The 18,852-nt window shown below is 43.1% G+C and overlaps 2 protein-coding genes across 2 annotated transcripts in view; both read left to right on the top strand.

The window, feature by feature from the left end:
- Nucleotides 1-18,852, top strand: part of LOC148111769 (uncharacterized) — a 332,684-nt gene that overhangs the window by 161,814 nt on the left and 152,018 nt on the right. The window lies entirely within an intron of this gene.
- Nucleotides 1-18,852, top strand: part of GPSM1 (G protein signaling modulator 1) — a 120,682-nt gene that overhangs the window by 39,936 nt on the left and 61,894 nt on the right. Inside the window, 1 exon segment of the mRNA XM_060685037.2 lies at nt 5,940-6,063. Within this exon segment, the coding sequence (XP_060541020.2) occupies nt 5,940-6,063 (124 nt within the window).

Here is an 18,852-nt window from a genome sequence, read left to right as displayed (position 1 = left end):
TCCCTCTCTCTCTGTCTCTCTGTCTCTGTCTCTCCCTCCCTCCCTCTCTCTCTCTCCTTTCCTCTCTCTCTCTGTCTCCCTCCCTCTCTGTGTCTCTCTGTCTCTGACTCTTTGTCTTTCTCTCCCTCCCTCTCTCCCTCTCTCTCCCTCTCTCTCTGTGTCTGTCCCTCACTTCCTCTCTCTCCCTCCCTCTCTCTCTCTCTCCCTTCCTCTCTCTCTCTCTGTCTCCCTCCCTCTGTGTCTCTCTGTCTCTGACTCTTTGTCTCTTCTCCCTCCCTCTCTCTCCCTCTCTCTCTGTCTCTCTCTGTGTGTCTCTCTGTCCCTCTCTCCCTCTCTGTGTGTGTCTCTCTCTGTCTCTCCCTCCCTCCCTCTGTCTCTGCCTCTTTCTCTGTCTCCCTCCCTCTTTGTCTCTCTCCCTCTCTCTCGCTCTCTGTCTCTCTGTATCTGTCACTCTCTGTCTCTTTCTCTTTCTCTCCCTCCCTCTCTCTCTCTCTCTCTCTGTGTAAATACTACAAAATCTCCCTATGTTGCTGTTGGAATGTTTTTGTCACATGTCAAAAAGACATTTTTGCAGACTGAAAGAAAATCAAATCATGGTGTCCTATTTTGCACGATGTTGCTTGGTGACCAAAGCAGGAAACTGGTTTCTAAAGGGGACTTGAATGGAAAGAAGGAAGACAGATGTGGCCACAGACCTCATAACTGGAGAAAGGGAATTGGGGAGTGCTAGGAGGTGCAAAAATGGGGCTAGAGGCTGTTTTCAAAGGGGGACAGTATAGTACTAAATAGACATCGATTAGTATTTATCCCAATACCAAAGAAAGGCGATATTAAAGACTGTTCCAACCACCGAATCAAAGCCTTGATACCACCTGTGAGGAAAATTCTCTGGAAGATCATCAAGCAACATTTGAATCCAACTGCCAATAAGAAAATTTCAAGCTATTCTGCAAAGCACCTGAGGGCAGGACAAGAAGCAATGCGTGGAAACTAATCAATGAGAGAAGTAACTTAGAACTAAGAAAGAAATTTCCTGACAGTTAGAACAATGAACCAGTGGAAGAACTTCCCTCCAGAAGTTGTGAATGCTCCAACACTGGAAGTTTTTAAAAAGAAATTGGGCAAACATTTGTCTGAAGTGGTATAGGGTTTCCTGCCTAAGCAGGGGGTTGGACTGGAAGACCTCCAAGGTCCCTTCCAACTCTGTTATTCTATTGTCTATTGATTTTGGAAAGGAAGAGGAACACCAATCTACGTTGGTTGATGGAAAAAGCCAAAAAGACCCCTTCATGTGCTTCATTGACTAGACAAAAGCCTTTAATTGTGTAGACCAGGATTTCTCAACCTTCCTTGTTATAAGACGGATGGACTTCAACTCCCAGAATTGCCCAGCCAGCCGTGACTGACCGAATAGCTGGCAACGATGACGATTTAGCGTGGTTTTACTTGCAAAGTTGCTTTGGGAGGAAATGGGTTGACGGTCTGGTCCAAAGTTTTTAATTTCTGGGATGGAGTCAGTAGATCAACAAGAAGCAAGTCAGAAACGTTATAAATAAAATCCTAAAAGGAAACTAAATCAAGTCTAGCAGAGGCAGGCAAGTCAGCCTTGAAGTTTGAGGGCCAGAATCTTAGGATAAGGCATTTTAACGCCTGCTTCTCTCGCCCTAGAATTAAACTGTCAGCTGCTCCAGATAAATATTATTTGCTGGGTGCAATTTGGGCTTTGCACTTTGTGGCGGGCTGATTACTCAACTCCAGATGGGAAGGGAACAAAGGACGTTTCTGGGCAGGGGGGCGGCTGGCATTGTGGGAAGAGGGTCCCCCCTAATTACTGACTCAGAAGAGAGGGAACCGACAGGTTGTCTCCCATTTGGGGGGAATTATGGAGGCGGAAGATGTTCCTTCTGCGTCAAGATTCCTGGAAGAAGAATCTCTGCTCCGCGCGGGATTGTGCAAAATGCAAAGGAAGCTGAATCCTGGGATGAGTGAACTAGCATAGTTAAGTTGCATTAACAGAGGGATACAATCAAGATCAAATGAGGTGCTAATAATACTCTCTATAGAGCCTTAGTAAGACCACACCTGGAGTATTGTATCCAGTTTTGATCACCACACAATAAAAAAGAGGTTAAGACTCTGGAAAGAGTGCAGAGAAGAGCAACTGGGATGATGAGGGGACTGGAGGCTAAAACATACAATGAACGGTTGCAGGAACTGGGCATGGCTAGTCTAGTGAAGAGAAGAGAAGGACCAGGGGAGACAGGAGGGCAGTCTTCCAATATTGGAGGGGCTGCCCCAAAGAGGAGGGGGTCAAGCTATTCTCCAAAGCACCTGAAGGCCAGACAAGAAACAATGGATGGAAACTGATCAAGGAGAGATTCAACCTGGAAATAAGGAGAAATTTTCTGACAGTGTGAACAATCCATCAGTGGAACAGAAGTTGCCTTCAGAAGTTGTGGGAGCTTTCAAGAAGAGACTGGACTGCCATCTATCAGAAATGGTGTAGGGTTTCCTGCTTGGACAAAGGTTGGACTAGATGACCTATAAGTCCCTTCCGACTCTGTTATTCTAATTCTAAAATAGTTGAATGTAAGGTTGGGAGATATCTTGGATATCATCTTACCCAGTGTTTCTCAACTCTGGCCATGACTGGTAGTGGACTTCAAGTACCAGAAGTCTTCGGTCAGCACGCTGGCAGGGAATTCTGGGAGCTGAAGTCCACAGAACATTGGGAAACGCTGCTCTTCTTCAATCCTCTGACCTGAGCATGAATCCATCATGGACATCCCTCCTCAACTGAGACACTTCAGCTGTTGGAAATCCACCTTTTTTTGGTGCTCAAACAGTCTGCTCTGCTCGTAGATTTAATGATTTAAAAGAGCCTATTTTTAAAACAAAGTCAAAGGATTTCTGCAAGAACAGCTCTGTGAAGGCTGAAGAGGGGCCGATAAATCTTGAGCTTCTAAGAATTAACGAACCAGTTAACAATTCCATTAGCCGTCACCTAAGGGTGCCAGCGGACTTTCTAATTTAGGAAAGGTCAAGCAAAGGAGGGCACAACACAAAACACACCGGCACCGAAGAAATTTAATAAAACAGAGTGACAGAGTTGGAAGGGGCCTTGGAGGTCTTCTAGTCCAACCCCCTGCTCCAGCAGGAGACCCTATACTGGGTTGGACTAGAAGACTCCAAGCTCCCTTCCAGCTCTATTCTGATTATTATCTTCTCCAATTGGTGTGGCCCATCAGTGGCCTGTGCAGCTAGTAGCTGATTCCAACAGCAAGGAGGCTGGTGTGGTGCTGCGCCAGCAGCCTGTGCAGCTGGCACTTGAGTCAAACAATGAGGAGGCTGGAGAAGATGTGGTGCCAGAGGCGGGGATTCAGCCAGGGCCTTCAGAACCTCCAGAAGTGAAGAGGACGAAGTGGAGGAGCCTCTTCTCGATGCACGGGCACGCAGAGCTGCCAAAAGGCAGGAGTGGCTCCTCAGGAGGAGGTCTCCTCGAGAGTAAGGCTTGGGGCTAATTGGCCACTCCCTTAGCCTATTTAAGGAGGAACGCCGACTGAAGCAATTTGCAGGGAACAACTTCGTTCACTCTCCTTCGCGTCTTGATCTTAGTTCTCTGCAAATTGCTTCTGGGCTTTCTGCCAACCATAGTAAGATTACGATTATTTATTCTTTGGATTCTTGTTGGCTGTTAAGAAAGTTAATTAACAGCCTTTGTTTGAAAAAGACTGATTTAATTTAGTAAACTAAGGTTTGTACAGACTTTGTGCGTGCTGCGTTCTTTGGGGTCCATAGCTGGGGCAGAACACCAAAATTGTTTGCTAGTCTGGTCTGGCCTAATCTTTAGAATAGAATAACAGAGTTAGAAGGGACCTTGGAGGTCTTCTAGTCCAACCCCCTGCTTAGGCAAGGAACTGGTCTGATTGGTCTGATCTGGTCTGATTTACCCTATCCTATCCTACCCTAGTCTATCCTATTTGGCCCTAAATTTCCAACTAATAGATTTCATTTAAAAGCATACACTCAGAAAGGCTTAGGGATTTACATAAAATTTGCTAGTGTTGTGGCTCCGTTGCCTGAGCCTGGGCTATCGACAGATGCAGACTCTGAGAGTGAGGGAGAGGAGTTGGCAAGGCCTCCCTCTCCAGGATCCTCCTCTCTGGCAATGCCTCCGGAGGACACCGAAGGCCAAGAGATAGGCCCAGAGCCAAGCACGTCCCCGCAGCCACAGGTGGACAGCGACGAAGTAGATAAGTGCTGGCTGGATCCTCGGCAGCGGCGCAGGGAGAAGCGTGCGCAGCAGAGGGGAAGGCGTGCCAGAGATTAGCTGAGTCACTGGACCACACCCCACAGGGTATAAATGGCCGGTTCAGTTTGTGACGAGCAAAAACTAGAAATAATCCATTATCTCTGCATTACTGGACTTCTGCCTGCCTTGTCGGACTGCATTTGGACTAATCCTTGTATTGCTGAAACTTTGCCTGCTTTATCGGAATGCTTGCAGTCTAATCTTTGTTTTGTGTGAGTAAAGTCTGAATTGGCAGCTAGCCACTGGGTTGCTGCCAGCTTTATCTTCAAAGATTTTGTCGTGTGGCTTATTAACTCCGGGCTGTCTGTGGGGGTGCGTGAGTGGAACGGGGACAGAACAGCTAGCTGGAAAAGCTGTTACCAGATTCCTTGCAATTTTCAGGGAAAATGGGCAACAGAATTGGGCATGGCGGTGCAGGAGGCAACAAGGAACATGAAAAAGCATCTCTGGAAATAACTAACCTGTTTCCCCAAAAATAAGATATCCCCTGATAATAAGCCCAATTGGGCTTTCTCGGAAAATAAGTCCTCCACAAAAATATTTAAACACACGTACAGCCGGTCCCCGCCATTTCCTCTAGTTAGAGTTAGGGAGACAGAACTAGAAATCAGGTAAAGCAGCAAGAGGATTCCCGTCTTGCTCCACACGCCCCCAAATAATAAGACCTCCCTGAAAATAAGGCCAAGCGCTTATTTCGGGGTTAAAAAAAATATAGGACAGGGTCTTATTTTTGGGGAAACATGGTAGGACTCTTCTACATGGTAGCTGAATCTTCTACAATAGATACCCCCCCCATTTGAAGTGGGGATAAAATCTTGCAAGCTGATTTGTCCTTTCTTTAGGCTAATCAGAGTTGGAAGGGACCTTGTGGGTCATCTAGTCCAACCCCCCGTCCAAGCAGGAGACCCTACACCATTTCTGACAGATGGCAGTCCAGTCTCTTCTTGAAAGCTTCCAGTGATGAAGTTCCCACAACCTCTGAAGGCAACTTCTGGGTTGATTGCTCTCACTGTCAGGAAATTTCTCCTTAGTTCTAAGTTGCTTCTCTCCTTTATAAATTTTAATTTACAAAAATTAAATGCCCAGCGAGCATGGCATGGGCATTCTTCGAAAATAAAAAGGATGGTGTCAGCGTTCCAAATTAGGCTCTCTTCCAGCGCTGACATGAACGAGATGAAGCATAGAGCAGAAGCTTGATTTATTGCTGAGATGAACTTTTACCTAGTTTTTTGTATGTTACAGAAAGTGTTTCCTGGGTGACGAGGGTGGGGGCCACATTCCTGTGAAAAGAACGTGCCGGGATGTAGAGATGGATCTGCATGATGGCCAATGGGACATTGGGGTTGGAGAGCGGAAGAGGAGGGGGTTGGAAGGAGGGGCCAGTTTGGCTGCAACTTGAATCAGGAATGTCGGATTCTGCTATTCTTAAAATAAAAGTGATTCATTAGAGACTTTGCGCTTGAGAATGAAGTTTATTTAAGATAGCACCAAAACCTGACAGATGGGTTGGCTCACAAGGCTCTTTCAGGAATGAATAAAGGGCATTGGAAATTCACTTTTGCAAGCTACTGTAAAAGCAGGCATCCATTTTTTAAATCAAATAACTATGGTAGTTGCTCCTTTGCAGATTGGGGACCCCACTGGCGAGGTGACAGCATGCACAAGCATTGAACAGCTGCGATCGACGGTGGGCTCGGAGCAGAGCAGTGAGGAGACTGATGCCTCGGTTTCTGCCGGATATGAAATCCAAGGTAAGTTGTGTTCTTCCAGGATCTTTTCTTTTTGTCCTTCCAATTTGTTCTCTGCCTTCTCTTGGTCTGGCGAACAGCAAAACTGGTCAAGGAAACCAGTTGGGGAAAGCTGTTTTGTGGACTGGCTAAGCTGTTCAGAGCAGATTGTTTTTCTTTCGTTCATTAATCTGTTCTGTCCTCCGGTAGACAGTTCGCCTGTGTCTCTGGGGCAAAAGTAGGTTTTTTAAAAACACAAATTGCATTTGGTGGAGGAGGTGATTAAGAGCTGCCACGGAGATGGGGAAAGATTTTCTGTTTGCCTCCATGCAAAAAAAAATAACAGGTACGACGTTGGAACAGAGATTGGGGGATTGCCAGAGATCATGTGATGCAAGCACGGTTAGCCCTCAATGCTTTGAAGTTATAACAGTGTGTGTGTGTGGGGGGGAGAAATGACTTATGACTGCTGCTCACACTTATGACCATCACAATGTCCCCGCAGTCATGGGTTCCGACGGATGCCCTAATTAAACCATGAGCCTAGTTTCAAAATAAATCCAGTTATTTATTAGGAGCAACATGTCAGCATGTACCCAAGTGAAGTCAGCTCTGCCCCATGTAATTTACGGCCCAACTATGACCCTGTTTCCCCCGCTCCTCCCAGGGTGTGTCATAAATCACATTCTCCAACGGAGCACTTTTGCGGGCTGTAGAGATCATGTCTCTCCCCGGCTGGTTTCTGGTAATCTGGGATACAGCCTTGAGAAAGGTATGCGTGGAATGTGCTTCTGGTTGTAGCTGCCATGCTGCTCCGTCAGTTTCGCCCCCTCCTGCCTATGGCAACTCGAGAGCAGGCCAAGGATGCTTTACGAGTTGACAATGTGATTGTGATTTGGGTGCTTGGCAACCATCAGACATTTATGACGGTTGCAGTTCATAAATGGTCACTTGGTCACCATCTGTGACCTTCCCAGATGACTTCCAACAAGGGAAGTCAATGAGGTGTCAGCCATCCCATTTGGCATATTCAGCAAAAGAAACTCTTTCGATGAACCAACAGTGTAACTTTATTGAAAGATCCATCCAGGCCAGGGGGATCAAAATCAAGGCCTACGGGCCAGATCCAGCCTGTGAAGTGCTTAGATCTGGTTGCCCTGGAAACAGCAAAGGACCGGCCCACTGTGCCTCTGACAGCGTACGTCGCCCCCCCCCCCCACCGCCCCAAGCTTCATTTTCGCTGGCAGAGGGCTAGCAAAACAAACTAAAAAGAAAACAAAAGGAGAAATGTTTCCCCTTTTGCATTTGAGCATGCAAGAAGGGACAGGAAAGGAGAAAGGGAAAGAGGAAAAAACAAAGAAAAAGAAGGGAAGATGGGAAGAGAGCAAGGAAGGAAAAATAAGGAAAGTGGGGAAGGAAGAAGAAAGGAGAATGAAGAGGGGAGGAAAAAGAAGAAGAGGGAGGGAGGAAGGAAGGAAATGAGAATGAGAGGAAGGAAGGAAATGAGAATGAGAGGAAGGAAGGAAATGAGAATGAGAGGAAGGAAGGAAAGGAAGGAAGGAAAGAAGGAAAGGAGGAAGGAAGGAAGGAAAGAAGGAAGGAAGGAAGGAAGGAAGGAAGGAAAGAAGGAAGGAAGGAAGGAAGGAAAGAAGGAAGGAAGGAAGGAAGGAAGGAAAGAAGGAAGGAAGAAAGGAAGGAAAGGAAGGAAGGAAAGAAGGAAAGGAAGGAAGGAAGGATGGAAGGAAGGAAGGAAGGATGGATGGATGGAAGGAAGGAAGGAAGGAAGGAAGGAAGGAAGGAAGGAAGGAAGGAAGGAAGGAAGGAAGGAAGGAAGGTTATAATGAGAGGGAGGGAAGTCCTGCCTTAGCACTTGGCCACTACAGGTGCCCCTGACACGAGTGACCTTGAGCTGGCCACTCCCCCCGCCCCCCCGAGGTCAAACACAATCCTAATGTGACCCTCAATGTAATCGAGTTTGACACCCCTCGTGTAGGCACAGCAGAAGCAAAGTCATTTCTGGGATTTTTCTGCCAAAACCCACATAGGTAACTCCCTTTTTCTCTTCCGGGCCATCCACAGTTCATAATCCACCAATTGAGTGCAGTTCTTTTGTTTTGGGAAAAACTGTCTGTGCCGCTCAAACATTCTTCATAACTTGACCTTGGTGGATAATGTCTCAATGGCAACCGAAGGCTCTCGTGAATTCCACAGACTCCCTCCACCCTTAGGAATTCACCATCCTCCTCCCGTCACTGTTTGGCAAAACTGAAAGCGAAACTATGGAGTCGAGTCGGACTTGACATGGGGAAGCTGGCAGAGAAGTCATGGTCACACGATGTCTCACTTAACAACCGTGGTAGTTTGTTTAACGACTGCCGCAAAAAGATTATAAAATTGGGTGCAGTTGTGCAATGCCTTGCTTAATGACCACTTTCCTCAAACATAAATATTAGTACCGCTTTGACTTACAACCGTTCGTTTAGTGAACCCTCGAAGTTATACAAACGCACTGAAAAAATGACTTATGACCATTTTTCACACTTACGACCATTACAGCATTCCCCGCATGATTTGCATTTGGCAACTGACTCACATTTATGATGGTCACAGTGTCCCGGGGTCACGTGACCCCCTTTTGCGACCGTCTGACAAGCAAAGTCCACGGGGAAACCAGATTCACTTACGAATTTAAAGGCTGCAGTGAGTCACTTCACAAAGGCATTGAGAAAAGTTGTAAAATAGGGCAAAACTGACTGAACAAATTTCTCGCTGAAGAACATAAATGTTGGGCTCAATTGCAATCGTAAGTCAGGGACTACCTGAATAACTTTAGGGTTCTGCAACAATTGGAACCCAAGGCTGGATGAAGGATGCTTATCTATCCTTCCAACCAGCCAGCCTCTTTTTTCCTGAATCTCTGGAGCATTAAATCCTGATCTCTCTGTGTAATTACAGGAGAAAGTTGTCAGGAACAAGAACACAGTTTAAGTAAGTGCTGCTGTCGTTCTTTTAAAGCTTTAATGGGGCCATAATAGTCTCTCACGCATCAGCATAGCATCATTCTCAAGGTCAAATGCATCCAATTGCGGAGGACCAAATAAATTTAAAAGGAAAAAAAAAGAAGTGTTTGTATGGAATAAAACAGGCCCATGGCTGAGTGAAGTCAGGATAGCACCATTCTTCCCACAACCCTTTAAAAAACTTTTAAGGAGCGTAGATATCTCTCCACCATTGCATTGGCTCGCTCCGCCGCCCCATTGGTACTTGGATGGAACGCAGAACTAAGTCCTTGATCGGTTCCTATTTGTCGTAGGAACAGTTTCCAGAATCGGGCAGTAAAAAACTTTTTTTTAAAAAGTGGAGAAGAGACTTTTTAACAGTTTAACAGAGTTGGAAGGGACCTTGTAGGTCATGTAGTCCAACCCCCCGCCCAAGCAGGAGTCCCTACACCATTTCTGACAGATGGCAGTCCAGTTTCTTCTTGAAAGCTTCCAGTGATGAAGCTCCCACAACTTCTGAAGGCAACTTCTGTTCCACTGATGGATTGTTCTTACTGTCACTGGTTTTGCCGAAAGCCGGCATTTACTTTCTGTTTTTGGCAAAACTGGCCCATAAAGAATCATTGGTTCACTTAACAACTGTGAAGTTTACTTAAACAACCATCACAAAAAAAGAGTCTGAAATTGGATCAGTCATGTGGGTGATCCATTTGCGGCCATCACAGCTTTCAACCCTAATGGGCAGTCTGCTCGTAAGTCACCTATACATAGAATTCTGATCAAGCTTCTCTCTCAAAGATTTCATCCTAATTCTTTTTTTTAAATAGATTTTTCAAAAATGTATTTAATGACCCACATAATCCCTTGTGGGGTGGAGTCTGGGCAAATGAATGGAGCTAGCAGAGCGTTTTAATGGCCAGATGCCATTCCTGTCGCCAATGCGGAGTTATGTTCAGCAGATATATTCTCAGTGCGCCCAGAGAGAGAAATAGCTGCCTCTACCTAGGATCGAACTCACAGCCTCCTGATTGTGAGGCGAGAGCTCCAACCTCTAGGCCACCACACCACTCTTATTGAAAGCTTTATAAGGAGCATAAAAAATAATACAAACTAATAAGAAAAAACAGACAAGGAAGGAAAAAGAAGGGGGAAAAAAGGCAGGAAGGAAGAATTAAAAAGCAATCGAAAGAAGAATGTTCCTTTTTCCTTTTCAGCAAATACAACGTTATTGTGAAGTTTCCGAAAGATGCCCTAATTAATTCATGAGCCGTGAGCCGAACTTCAAAAGAAATACAGTCATTTATTAGGAGCACCATTTCGGCAATATTCGGATGCAGTTAGAACTAATCTCACTTAGATTTACGTTCCCCTATGACCCTGTCTCTCCCCTCCTCTCTGGCCATGTCATAAATCACATTCTTCAATTAACCACTTTGGCTGGCTGTGAAATCCAACACCCTCCTTCTGATTGCGGTCAGGAAGAATGTATGGAATGCACTTCAGTTAGGAAAATCAATCAGCTCTATCAGTTCTCCCTCCCTCCTGCTCATGGCAATTTGAAAGCTTTGCAAGTTGACAGTTATCTCCTTACTCTATGATTACAAAAGAAAACTTTTTTCCTATTATCCAAGTTTTTTTCTTCCCCTAACCATCAAAACCCCCAAATCATAATTCCCTTCTTTTTATAACATATTCTTTCTTTTATATATATATACATATAATTTTATTCATAAACATTTTTGAATACAGTGTATTGTCAGCGTATACCATTTACAAGAAAAAAAGGCCAAATAGAAAATAGTAATAAACATTAACACATGAACTGATAACAGTAATAATAATATAATAACACATGTACTGAGAATAATAGTAATATTATATCCAAATAATTTTAACTAAGTTTCTTTTTATATTGGCTTATTTACATTTTTGGTGATTATGGTGATCTGAGAATATCATTCTCAGAGATTCTTCCCATCCTGCCTATAATCTTTTTGGACTGTTGCCTTCTGGCAGAAGATACAGAACAATTAAAACTCGGACCACAAGTTTTCTGAATAGTTTTTATCCCAGAGCTATAATTGCACTCAACAATGAACTAAAGGGCCACCATCGGTGAGCTGTTGGACAGCATTACTTGGTCTGTTGTGTGGATGTTTGGGTGGTTTAGGGATGGGGAATTGTGGTAGGTGGGGGGTGTTTGGGGATTGTTATGTGTGTTGGACCTGGTCTTTGGGTGTTAAGTGAATTTCATTGTATGGGTATACTGGGTATACATGTACAATGACAATAAAGTTATTATTATTATTATTGTAGTTATAAACCATTTCTATTGTTAATACAAACATTCGTAGTATTTCTTCCTCTAATTTCTTCCTCTTGTCTCTAACCACTCATAAAATCTATTCCATACCAAATAATATTCTGTGTCTTCTTTATCTTCTGTTTTTAAAGTTAGTCTGTCCATTTCAGCACAGTCTAAATTTTTTCGAATTACTTCCCTCATCTGGCAGGCTGTTCTCGTTTTTTCCAGTATTTAGCAAATATAATCCTTGCTGCTGTCAATATATGTAAAACTAAATATGTGGTGCCTTTATCAAAACCCTCCGGCATTGATCTCAATTCTAAAGATCTAAGTGCCCGAACCCACTGTAACAACATTGCCAAAAAAAACCCAAAAAGGCATTAAGAGTTGTTAACCGAATCTTGTGTAGCTTCTTCTCTGGTAATGTTTTACTACTAACTAGAGCATGCAAAACATTTGCTAGACCAATTCTTGAATACAGCTCATCTGTCTGGAACCCGCACTACATATCGGACATAAACACAACCGAGAGAGTCCAGAGATATTTTACGAGAAGAGTCCTCCATTCCTCTAACCGCAATAAAATACTTTATGCTACCAGACTCCAAATTTTGGGCTTGGACAATTTAGAACTACGCCGACTTCAGTCTGACCTAAGCATAGTACATAAAATTATCTGCCACAATGTCCTTCCTGTCAATGACTACTTCAGCTTCAACTGCAACAATACACGAACAAATAATAGATACAAACTCAAAGTAAACCGTTCCAAACTCGATTGCAGAAAATATGACTTCAGCAACAGAGTGGTCAATGCCTGGAATGCACTACCTGACTCTGTGGTTTCTTCCCCAAACCCCCAAAACTTTAACCTTAAACTGTGTACTGTTGACCTCACCCCATTCCTAAGAGGTCTGTAAGGGGCGTGCATAAATGCAGCAGCGTGCCTACCGTCCCTGTCCTAATATTCCTTTTTACTTATTCTTTTCATCTATTCAAATTATGTTTATACTTTTACCTGTTATCTTAGATATGCTTGACAAATAAACTTATGATTATGATTATGCCCAACAAATATATTTCTGGTTTCAGATTTATAATCCGTTTAGTTATCTTTTCCAGCCAGCTACGTATTTTCTCCCAATATTTTTTTGCTTTGATACACGTCCACCACATATGATAGTAATATACTGTATTTTTTGGAGTATAAAATGCACCGGAGTATAAAACGGACCTACCTTTTTTGGTGAGGAAAAGAAGAAAAAAAAAATCTCCCTCTGCCTCTGGGCAATTTTGCCTTTGCAGCAAACAGCAAACAGCCTGCTTTACTTTCATTTTCGTTTTCAGCACAGCTTGATTTAGCACAAGGAAAAAAAAAATAATCTGCTCCAGCCATTTACCTCTTTGCAGCAAGCAGCAGAGGCCCCCGCAAAACAGCTGAGAGCAAATCAGCTGAGAGTCCAATCAACTTGTGCTAATTAGGCTGTGCTGAAGCTGAAAGGAGCCATTTCTTCTTGCTGTTTGCTTGCAAGGAGGTAACTGCTGCAAGGCAGAGGCCAAAGGGTGGGGGCCAGTGGGCGGGCGGGGCTACATTCGGTGTATAAGACACACCTAAATTTTCACCCTCTTTTAGAGGGAAAAAGGTGCGTCTTATATTCCAAAAAATACGGTAACCTATTCTTTCTAACCACCAAAACCATAAACCACAAAATCATTTTTCCTTTCTTATGCAAAAAGTTCAATAAGGGGGGTGGGTTCACCCAAGTCCTGGACCATTTGCCCACCCCCTGGATGGGACTCCAAAATGGAGCCGCTTTCTCCCGGTTGTCACCGAAGGCTCCGGTCTCCAAGGAGTTCGGCTGTCTGCAGAGGGCTGGCTCTGAACTGGCTCAACAGTAAACCTTTATCTAGCTTGTTTGCACACTCCAAGGTGACCGAGGCCAGCAAAGTGTGTATCATGGAGCACTTAAGACCATGAATGCTTTTCCTTCTCTAGTTCCTTTTATTTATTTATTTTTTGCTTTTGACTAAAAACATATCAACCGTCACCGTTTCTCTCGCTGTTCGAGCTCTTGACGAGGGGAGGAAATTTAACGTAAGTAGCCTTTTGCCCTTCCCTTTCTCTCGACAAGTCAACCTTGCTAAAACGGGGGGCATCCTGCATCTCCGTTTATAAAATGCTGTTAAGTCAAAAGCTGGCAAAATTTTGCAGCACCCCAACGAGGGGTGGGTGGGTGATGGGACCCCCATTCTGTGGCGCGACCACAAGAGTGTTTCATTCCTCAAAGCTTACGCCTGCTCTGTACGCCAAGCGGCCATTGTTATTGGAATAAGGTTGGCACTGCAATAAGGTTTGTAATGGCAAATCCTAGGTGGTTGAAAGGTTCTCTGGAGACCATTCAGTCCAGACAGGGGCGCAGTGGCTCAGTGGCTAAGACGCTGAGCTTGTCGATCGAATGGTTGGCAGTTCAGTGGTTCGAATCCCTAGTGCCGCGTAATGGGGTAAGCTCCCGTTACTTGTCCCAGCTTCTGCCAACCTAACAGTTTCCTATAGTCCCTTCCAGCTCTATTCTGATTGATTGATTGATAGGAGGAAGGTATGTTTAGTTATTTTAAAAATAACCTTTTTTTAAAAAAAATTTGATTTATATGCCGCCCTTCTCCGGAGACTCAGGGTGGCTTACAATGTGCTCAGCAATAGCCTTCATCCTTTTGTATATTTATACAAAGTCATCTTATTGCCCCCACAAACTGGGTCCTCATTTCACCTACCTTAGAAAGGATGGAAGGCTGAGTCAACCTTGAGCCTTGGCGAGATTCGAACCTGCAGTAATTGCAGGCAGCTGGTCTTAATAACCAGTTTAATAACAGGGTGCCTTAGACCACTGTACTACCAAGGCTCTTTGTAAATATAATGACGGGATCTGAATAAATAAAAAAAAATAAATGACCTTGTCACTGCTCATTCAGTGAAGGGGTAGGGAGAAGCTATCCTGTCTCCCCTGGTCCTTCTCTTGACTAGACCAGCCATGCCCGGTTCCTGCAACCGTTCATCGTCTGTTTGAGCCTCTTCCAGCCCCCTCATCATCCTGGTTGCTCTTCTCTGCACTCTTTCTAGAAGTCTCAGCCTTCTTTTGCGCCTGAGTGAACCGAAATGAGCAATGTGTATTTTCGGGTGGCAGCTTGCAGAAGTTATTTTTCTCGTTTTTCCCAACTCTGCGTCTGCTTTAGCAGCCGCTTCCAACCTCCCTCTTCTTGGCCTGACCTTCTGGGTGCCAATCTCGGGGGGGGGGGGAGGCCGTTGACTGGGAGACACAACCGTTTCGGCAAAGAATTTAGCTGTGGGTTTCTTCTGACAGCAAGACAAGCTCCTTCTTCTCCTTCCCCTCCTCCCTGCCGAACCTGCTTTAATTACGGTTGTTTAGCTTCTCCAAGAAGCTGTCCGACATAATTGCCGCTTAGCTTCGAACCGGCTGGGATTTGTTGTGGCGTCTCTGTGTATTTAATCTTTCATTTATTTCAAGAAGCCTCTCTGGAAAGAAGTTCAAAAGTGTGCAGAACCTAGGAGAAAGTTTGGGGGGGGGTTGTCTTCCATCCATGGGAAGGGAGGGGGATGGATGGGCCTTGCCCCCCCCCCTAAAGATGAGTTGGGCAATTCCAGATGAAGGCTCTCACCCGTACAGCTTCTAGAGGGATCATCATCAGGCATAGGACAGTTGTTCCCATAAGTTTGGAGATCTGGGTGAAGGAAGGTGGATCCTTTTTGTATCCCAGGTCTTAGCACCTGCTTTGCATAAGAGAAGTGGGGGCAAGCAATTCTAGGAGCAAATAAGATGATTTCCAGATAATGGTGTGTACACATTTACTTTGCCATTTCTTGCAAATTTCATTGCCTTATGAAAGAGGCTTCCATTTGTCTAGCTTGGGAGTTTCTTTCTTTCTTTCTTTCTTTCTTTCTTTCTTTCTTTCTTTCTTTCTTCCTTCCTTCCTTCCTTCCTTCTTTCTTTCCTTCTGCCCTTCTTCCTTTCCCTTTTTCTTCCTTTCCTTCCTTCTTTCCTTCCTTCCTTCCTTCTTTCTTTCTTTCTTTCTTCCTTCCTTCCTCTTCCTTTTCCTTTTTCTTCCTTTCCCTCTTCCTTTCTTTCTTTCTCTTTCTTTTTTCTTCCTTTCCTCTTTCTTCCTTCCTTCTTCCTTCCCCTTTCTTTCTTTCTCTCTTTCTTTCTTTTTCCTTTCTCCCTTCCTTCCTTTTCCTTTTCTTCCTTTCCCTCTTCCTTCCTTCCTTTCTCTCTTTTTTTCTTCCTTTCCCCTTTCTTCCTTCCTTCTTTCTTCCTTTCCTTCTTCCCTCCTTTCTTCTTTCTTTCCTTCTTCCTTTCTTCCTTTCTCTTTTTTTCCTTTCCCCTTCCTTCCTTTCCTTCCTTCTTTCTTTCCTTCTTCCTTCCTTCCTTCTTCCTTTCCCTTTTTCTTCCTTTCCCCCTTCCTTCCTTTGAAGTCCTTTTCAGTTATAAAATTCTAGAGAGAGGAAACTGATGCAAAAGAGCATCCTGGGCTTAATTAATTTAATAAAGTATTTTTTTTAAAAAAAATTAAATTTGTATTGTTTTTACTTTGCAAAAACTTTTCACCATTGTCATTTCAGGGGTTCCAACAGCAAATTGGGTTAACAAGCTACAATGCAGCTACTCACTTTGCTCTGTCCAAACCATCTTAACCTGTATTATCATTAAGTGTTGTCCCTTATGATTCTTGACGAATGTATCTTGTCTTTTTATGTACACTGAGAGATTATGCACCACAGACAAACTCCTTGTGTGTCCAATAAGACTTGGCCAATACAGAATTCTATTCTATTCTATTCTATTCTATTCTATTCTATTCTATTCTATTCTATTCTATTCTATTCTATTCTACTCTACTCTACTCTACTCTACTCTACTCTACTCTACTCTACTCTACTGTATTCTACTGTATCCTATCCTATCCTATCTATCCTATCCTATCGTGTCCTGTCCTGTCCTGTCCTGTCCTGTCCTGTATCCTTTTCCTTATTCTATTCTAATTCTAATTCTATTCCATTCTCTATTTTGTAGTCTATTCTCTATTCTTTTTTTAAAATAGTTTTTACTGAACATTTTCCAACTTTAAAAACCACAAGTAAAAAAAAAAATTAAAGGAAAAAAAATAATAAGACAAATACAAATAAATAGAAAAAACAAACAACACAACAGCGTAATACAACTTTACAGCTTTCCGTATCAGCATGTATATTCTACTTTTGTAATTCACTATTCAATATTTGCCTTCTCATAGATTTTAACAAATCTAGTAGTATAATATAATATAATAATATACTGATTATAACCGTTCTGGTTATACATATATGCATTTATCTTTATATTATAGTCAATAGTTTTAGAACTTTTATTTCTTGTTTTGGGTTCTATTCTATTCTATTCTATTCTATTCTATTCTATTCTATTCTATTCTATTCTATTCTATTCTATTCTATTCTATTCTATTCCATTCTATTCCATTCCATTCCATTCTATTCCATTCCATTCCATATTCTGTTCTGTTCTGTTCTATTCTATTCTATTCTATTCTATTCTATTCTATTCTATTCTATTCTATTCTATTCTATTCTATTCTTTCTAAATCTTATTCTATTCTATTCTATTCTATTCTATTCTTTCTAAATCTTATTCTATTCTATTCTATTCTATTCCTTTCCATTCCATTCCATTCCATTCTAAATCTTATTCTATTCTATTCTATTCTATTCTATTCTATTCTATTCTACTCTACTCTCTTAACCTGTATTATGGATGCTCTGGATCACCCCTTATGGCAGAGGCAGCCATTTGCATTGGCACAACCGCAATTTACACAATCTTTGTCTATTGTGTTGCGTGAATGCAGTCAATCCTACGCCTGCATTTTATGCAACTGAAGGTCAACATCATATTTGGAGGGGGGGAAGAGGGGTCTTTATTGCTCTTTGGGAGAAGTTGCATTCCTGAATTGGAATTAAGGGGGGTTTTGGGGGGGGGGAGAAAAGTGGAGGCAGCTGGCAAGTGGGGAGCCTTTGTGTCAGGAATGAAAAGCTGGTGGCTCTGAGCCAGTGAGAATTGCCATGGATCTTTTCTAAGGGTCCCATCTACGCGCTTCCTACTCAGAGAGAATTTCAATGAATGACGAATAATAAAAGCATTTCTCTTCCCTCTCTCTCTTTTTCTTTTTTCCAACAGTAGGAATGCTGAGAAGTGTTGGTGGGGTTAACCTAAAAGTTTGGGGAAATAAATCCGGTACTTTTAACCCTCTATCAAAATTCTCTCACTTGGAAACTTATGTTTCCCTCTAACCTGTCCCCAATAACAAGGGACTGATGTCTTTAATCTTCACTCTTGGCGGAGAGGGCATTTTGGAAAACTTTCTTGGGCGAGAGTAAAAAAAAAAAATCAGACCAACTGGGTTTCTACTTTCTTCTTTCAAGTTGGAAACTTCAATTCCCATTTTAACAGGAGGGGGTGGGGGGAAAGGAAAGGAGAGAGATGAAAGGAAATCAAGCAATCAATCAGAATAGAGTTAGAAGGGATCTTGTAGGTCATCTAGTCCAACCCCCCACCCAAGCAGGAGACCCTACACCATTTCTGACAGATGGCTGTCCAGTCTCTTCTTGAAAGCCTCCAGGGATGAAGCTCCCACAACTTCCAAAGGCAACTTTTAGTTCCATGGGTTGATTGTTCTGACTGTCAGGAAATTTCTCCTTATTTCCAGGTTGAATCTCTCCTTATTCAGTTTCCATCCATTGTCTGGCCTTCAGGCTACCTAAAGCACCTTCTCAAAATACAGAGGGGACCCAAGAAGGCAATATGAAAATAGAAAATTATAGCAGAGCAGAGCAGAGTAGAGTAGAGTAGTTGGAAGGGATCTTAGAGGTCTTCTAGTCCAACTCCCTGCCTAGGCAGGAAACCCTACACCACTTCAGACAAATGGTTATTCAATCTCTTCTTAAAATGTTACAGTATTGGAGCATTTAACAACTTCTGGAGGCAAGATGTTCCACTGATTAATTGTTTTAACTGTCAGGAAATTAAAACTCCTTAGTTCTAAATTGCTTCTCTCCTTGATGAGTTTCCATCCGTTGCTTCTTGTCCTGCCCTCGGGGGCTTTGGAGAATAGCTTGACTCCCTCTTCTTTGGGGCAGCCCCTGAGATATTGGAAGACTGCTATCATGTCTCCCCTAGTCCTTCTTTTCATTAAACTAGACATTCCCAGTTCCTGCAATCGTTCATCGTATGTTTTAGCTTCCAGTCCCCTTGTCATCCTGGTTGCTCTTCTCTGCACTCTTTCTAGAGTCTTGACTTGTTTTTTACATCGTGGAGATCAAAACTGAATGAAAACGTATTACAGGAGAAGATTTCATTTCTTGTACCTTATCGAGAGTTATCTCAAAGATGGTTTTTTTTCGCCCGAAAAGGTGACTGGATTGATTCTTTTTGAGGAAGAAGAAGA

Source organism: Pantherophis guttatus, chromosome 16 (assembly GCF_059756535.1).
Source record: "Pantherophis guttatus breed Tessera chromosome 16, ASM5975653v1, whole genome shotgun sequence".
In the NCBI taxonomy this organism is placed as follows: domain Eukaryota; kingdom Metazoa; phylum Chordata; class Lepidosauria; order Squamata; family Colubridae; genus Pantherophis; species Pantherophis guttatus.
This window is presented reverse-complemented; position numbering and strand designations above follow the sequence as displayed.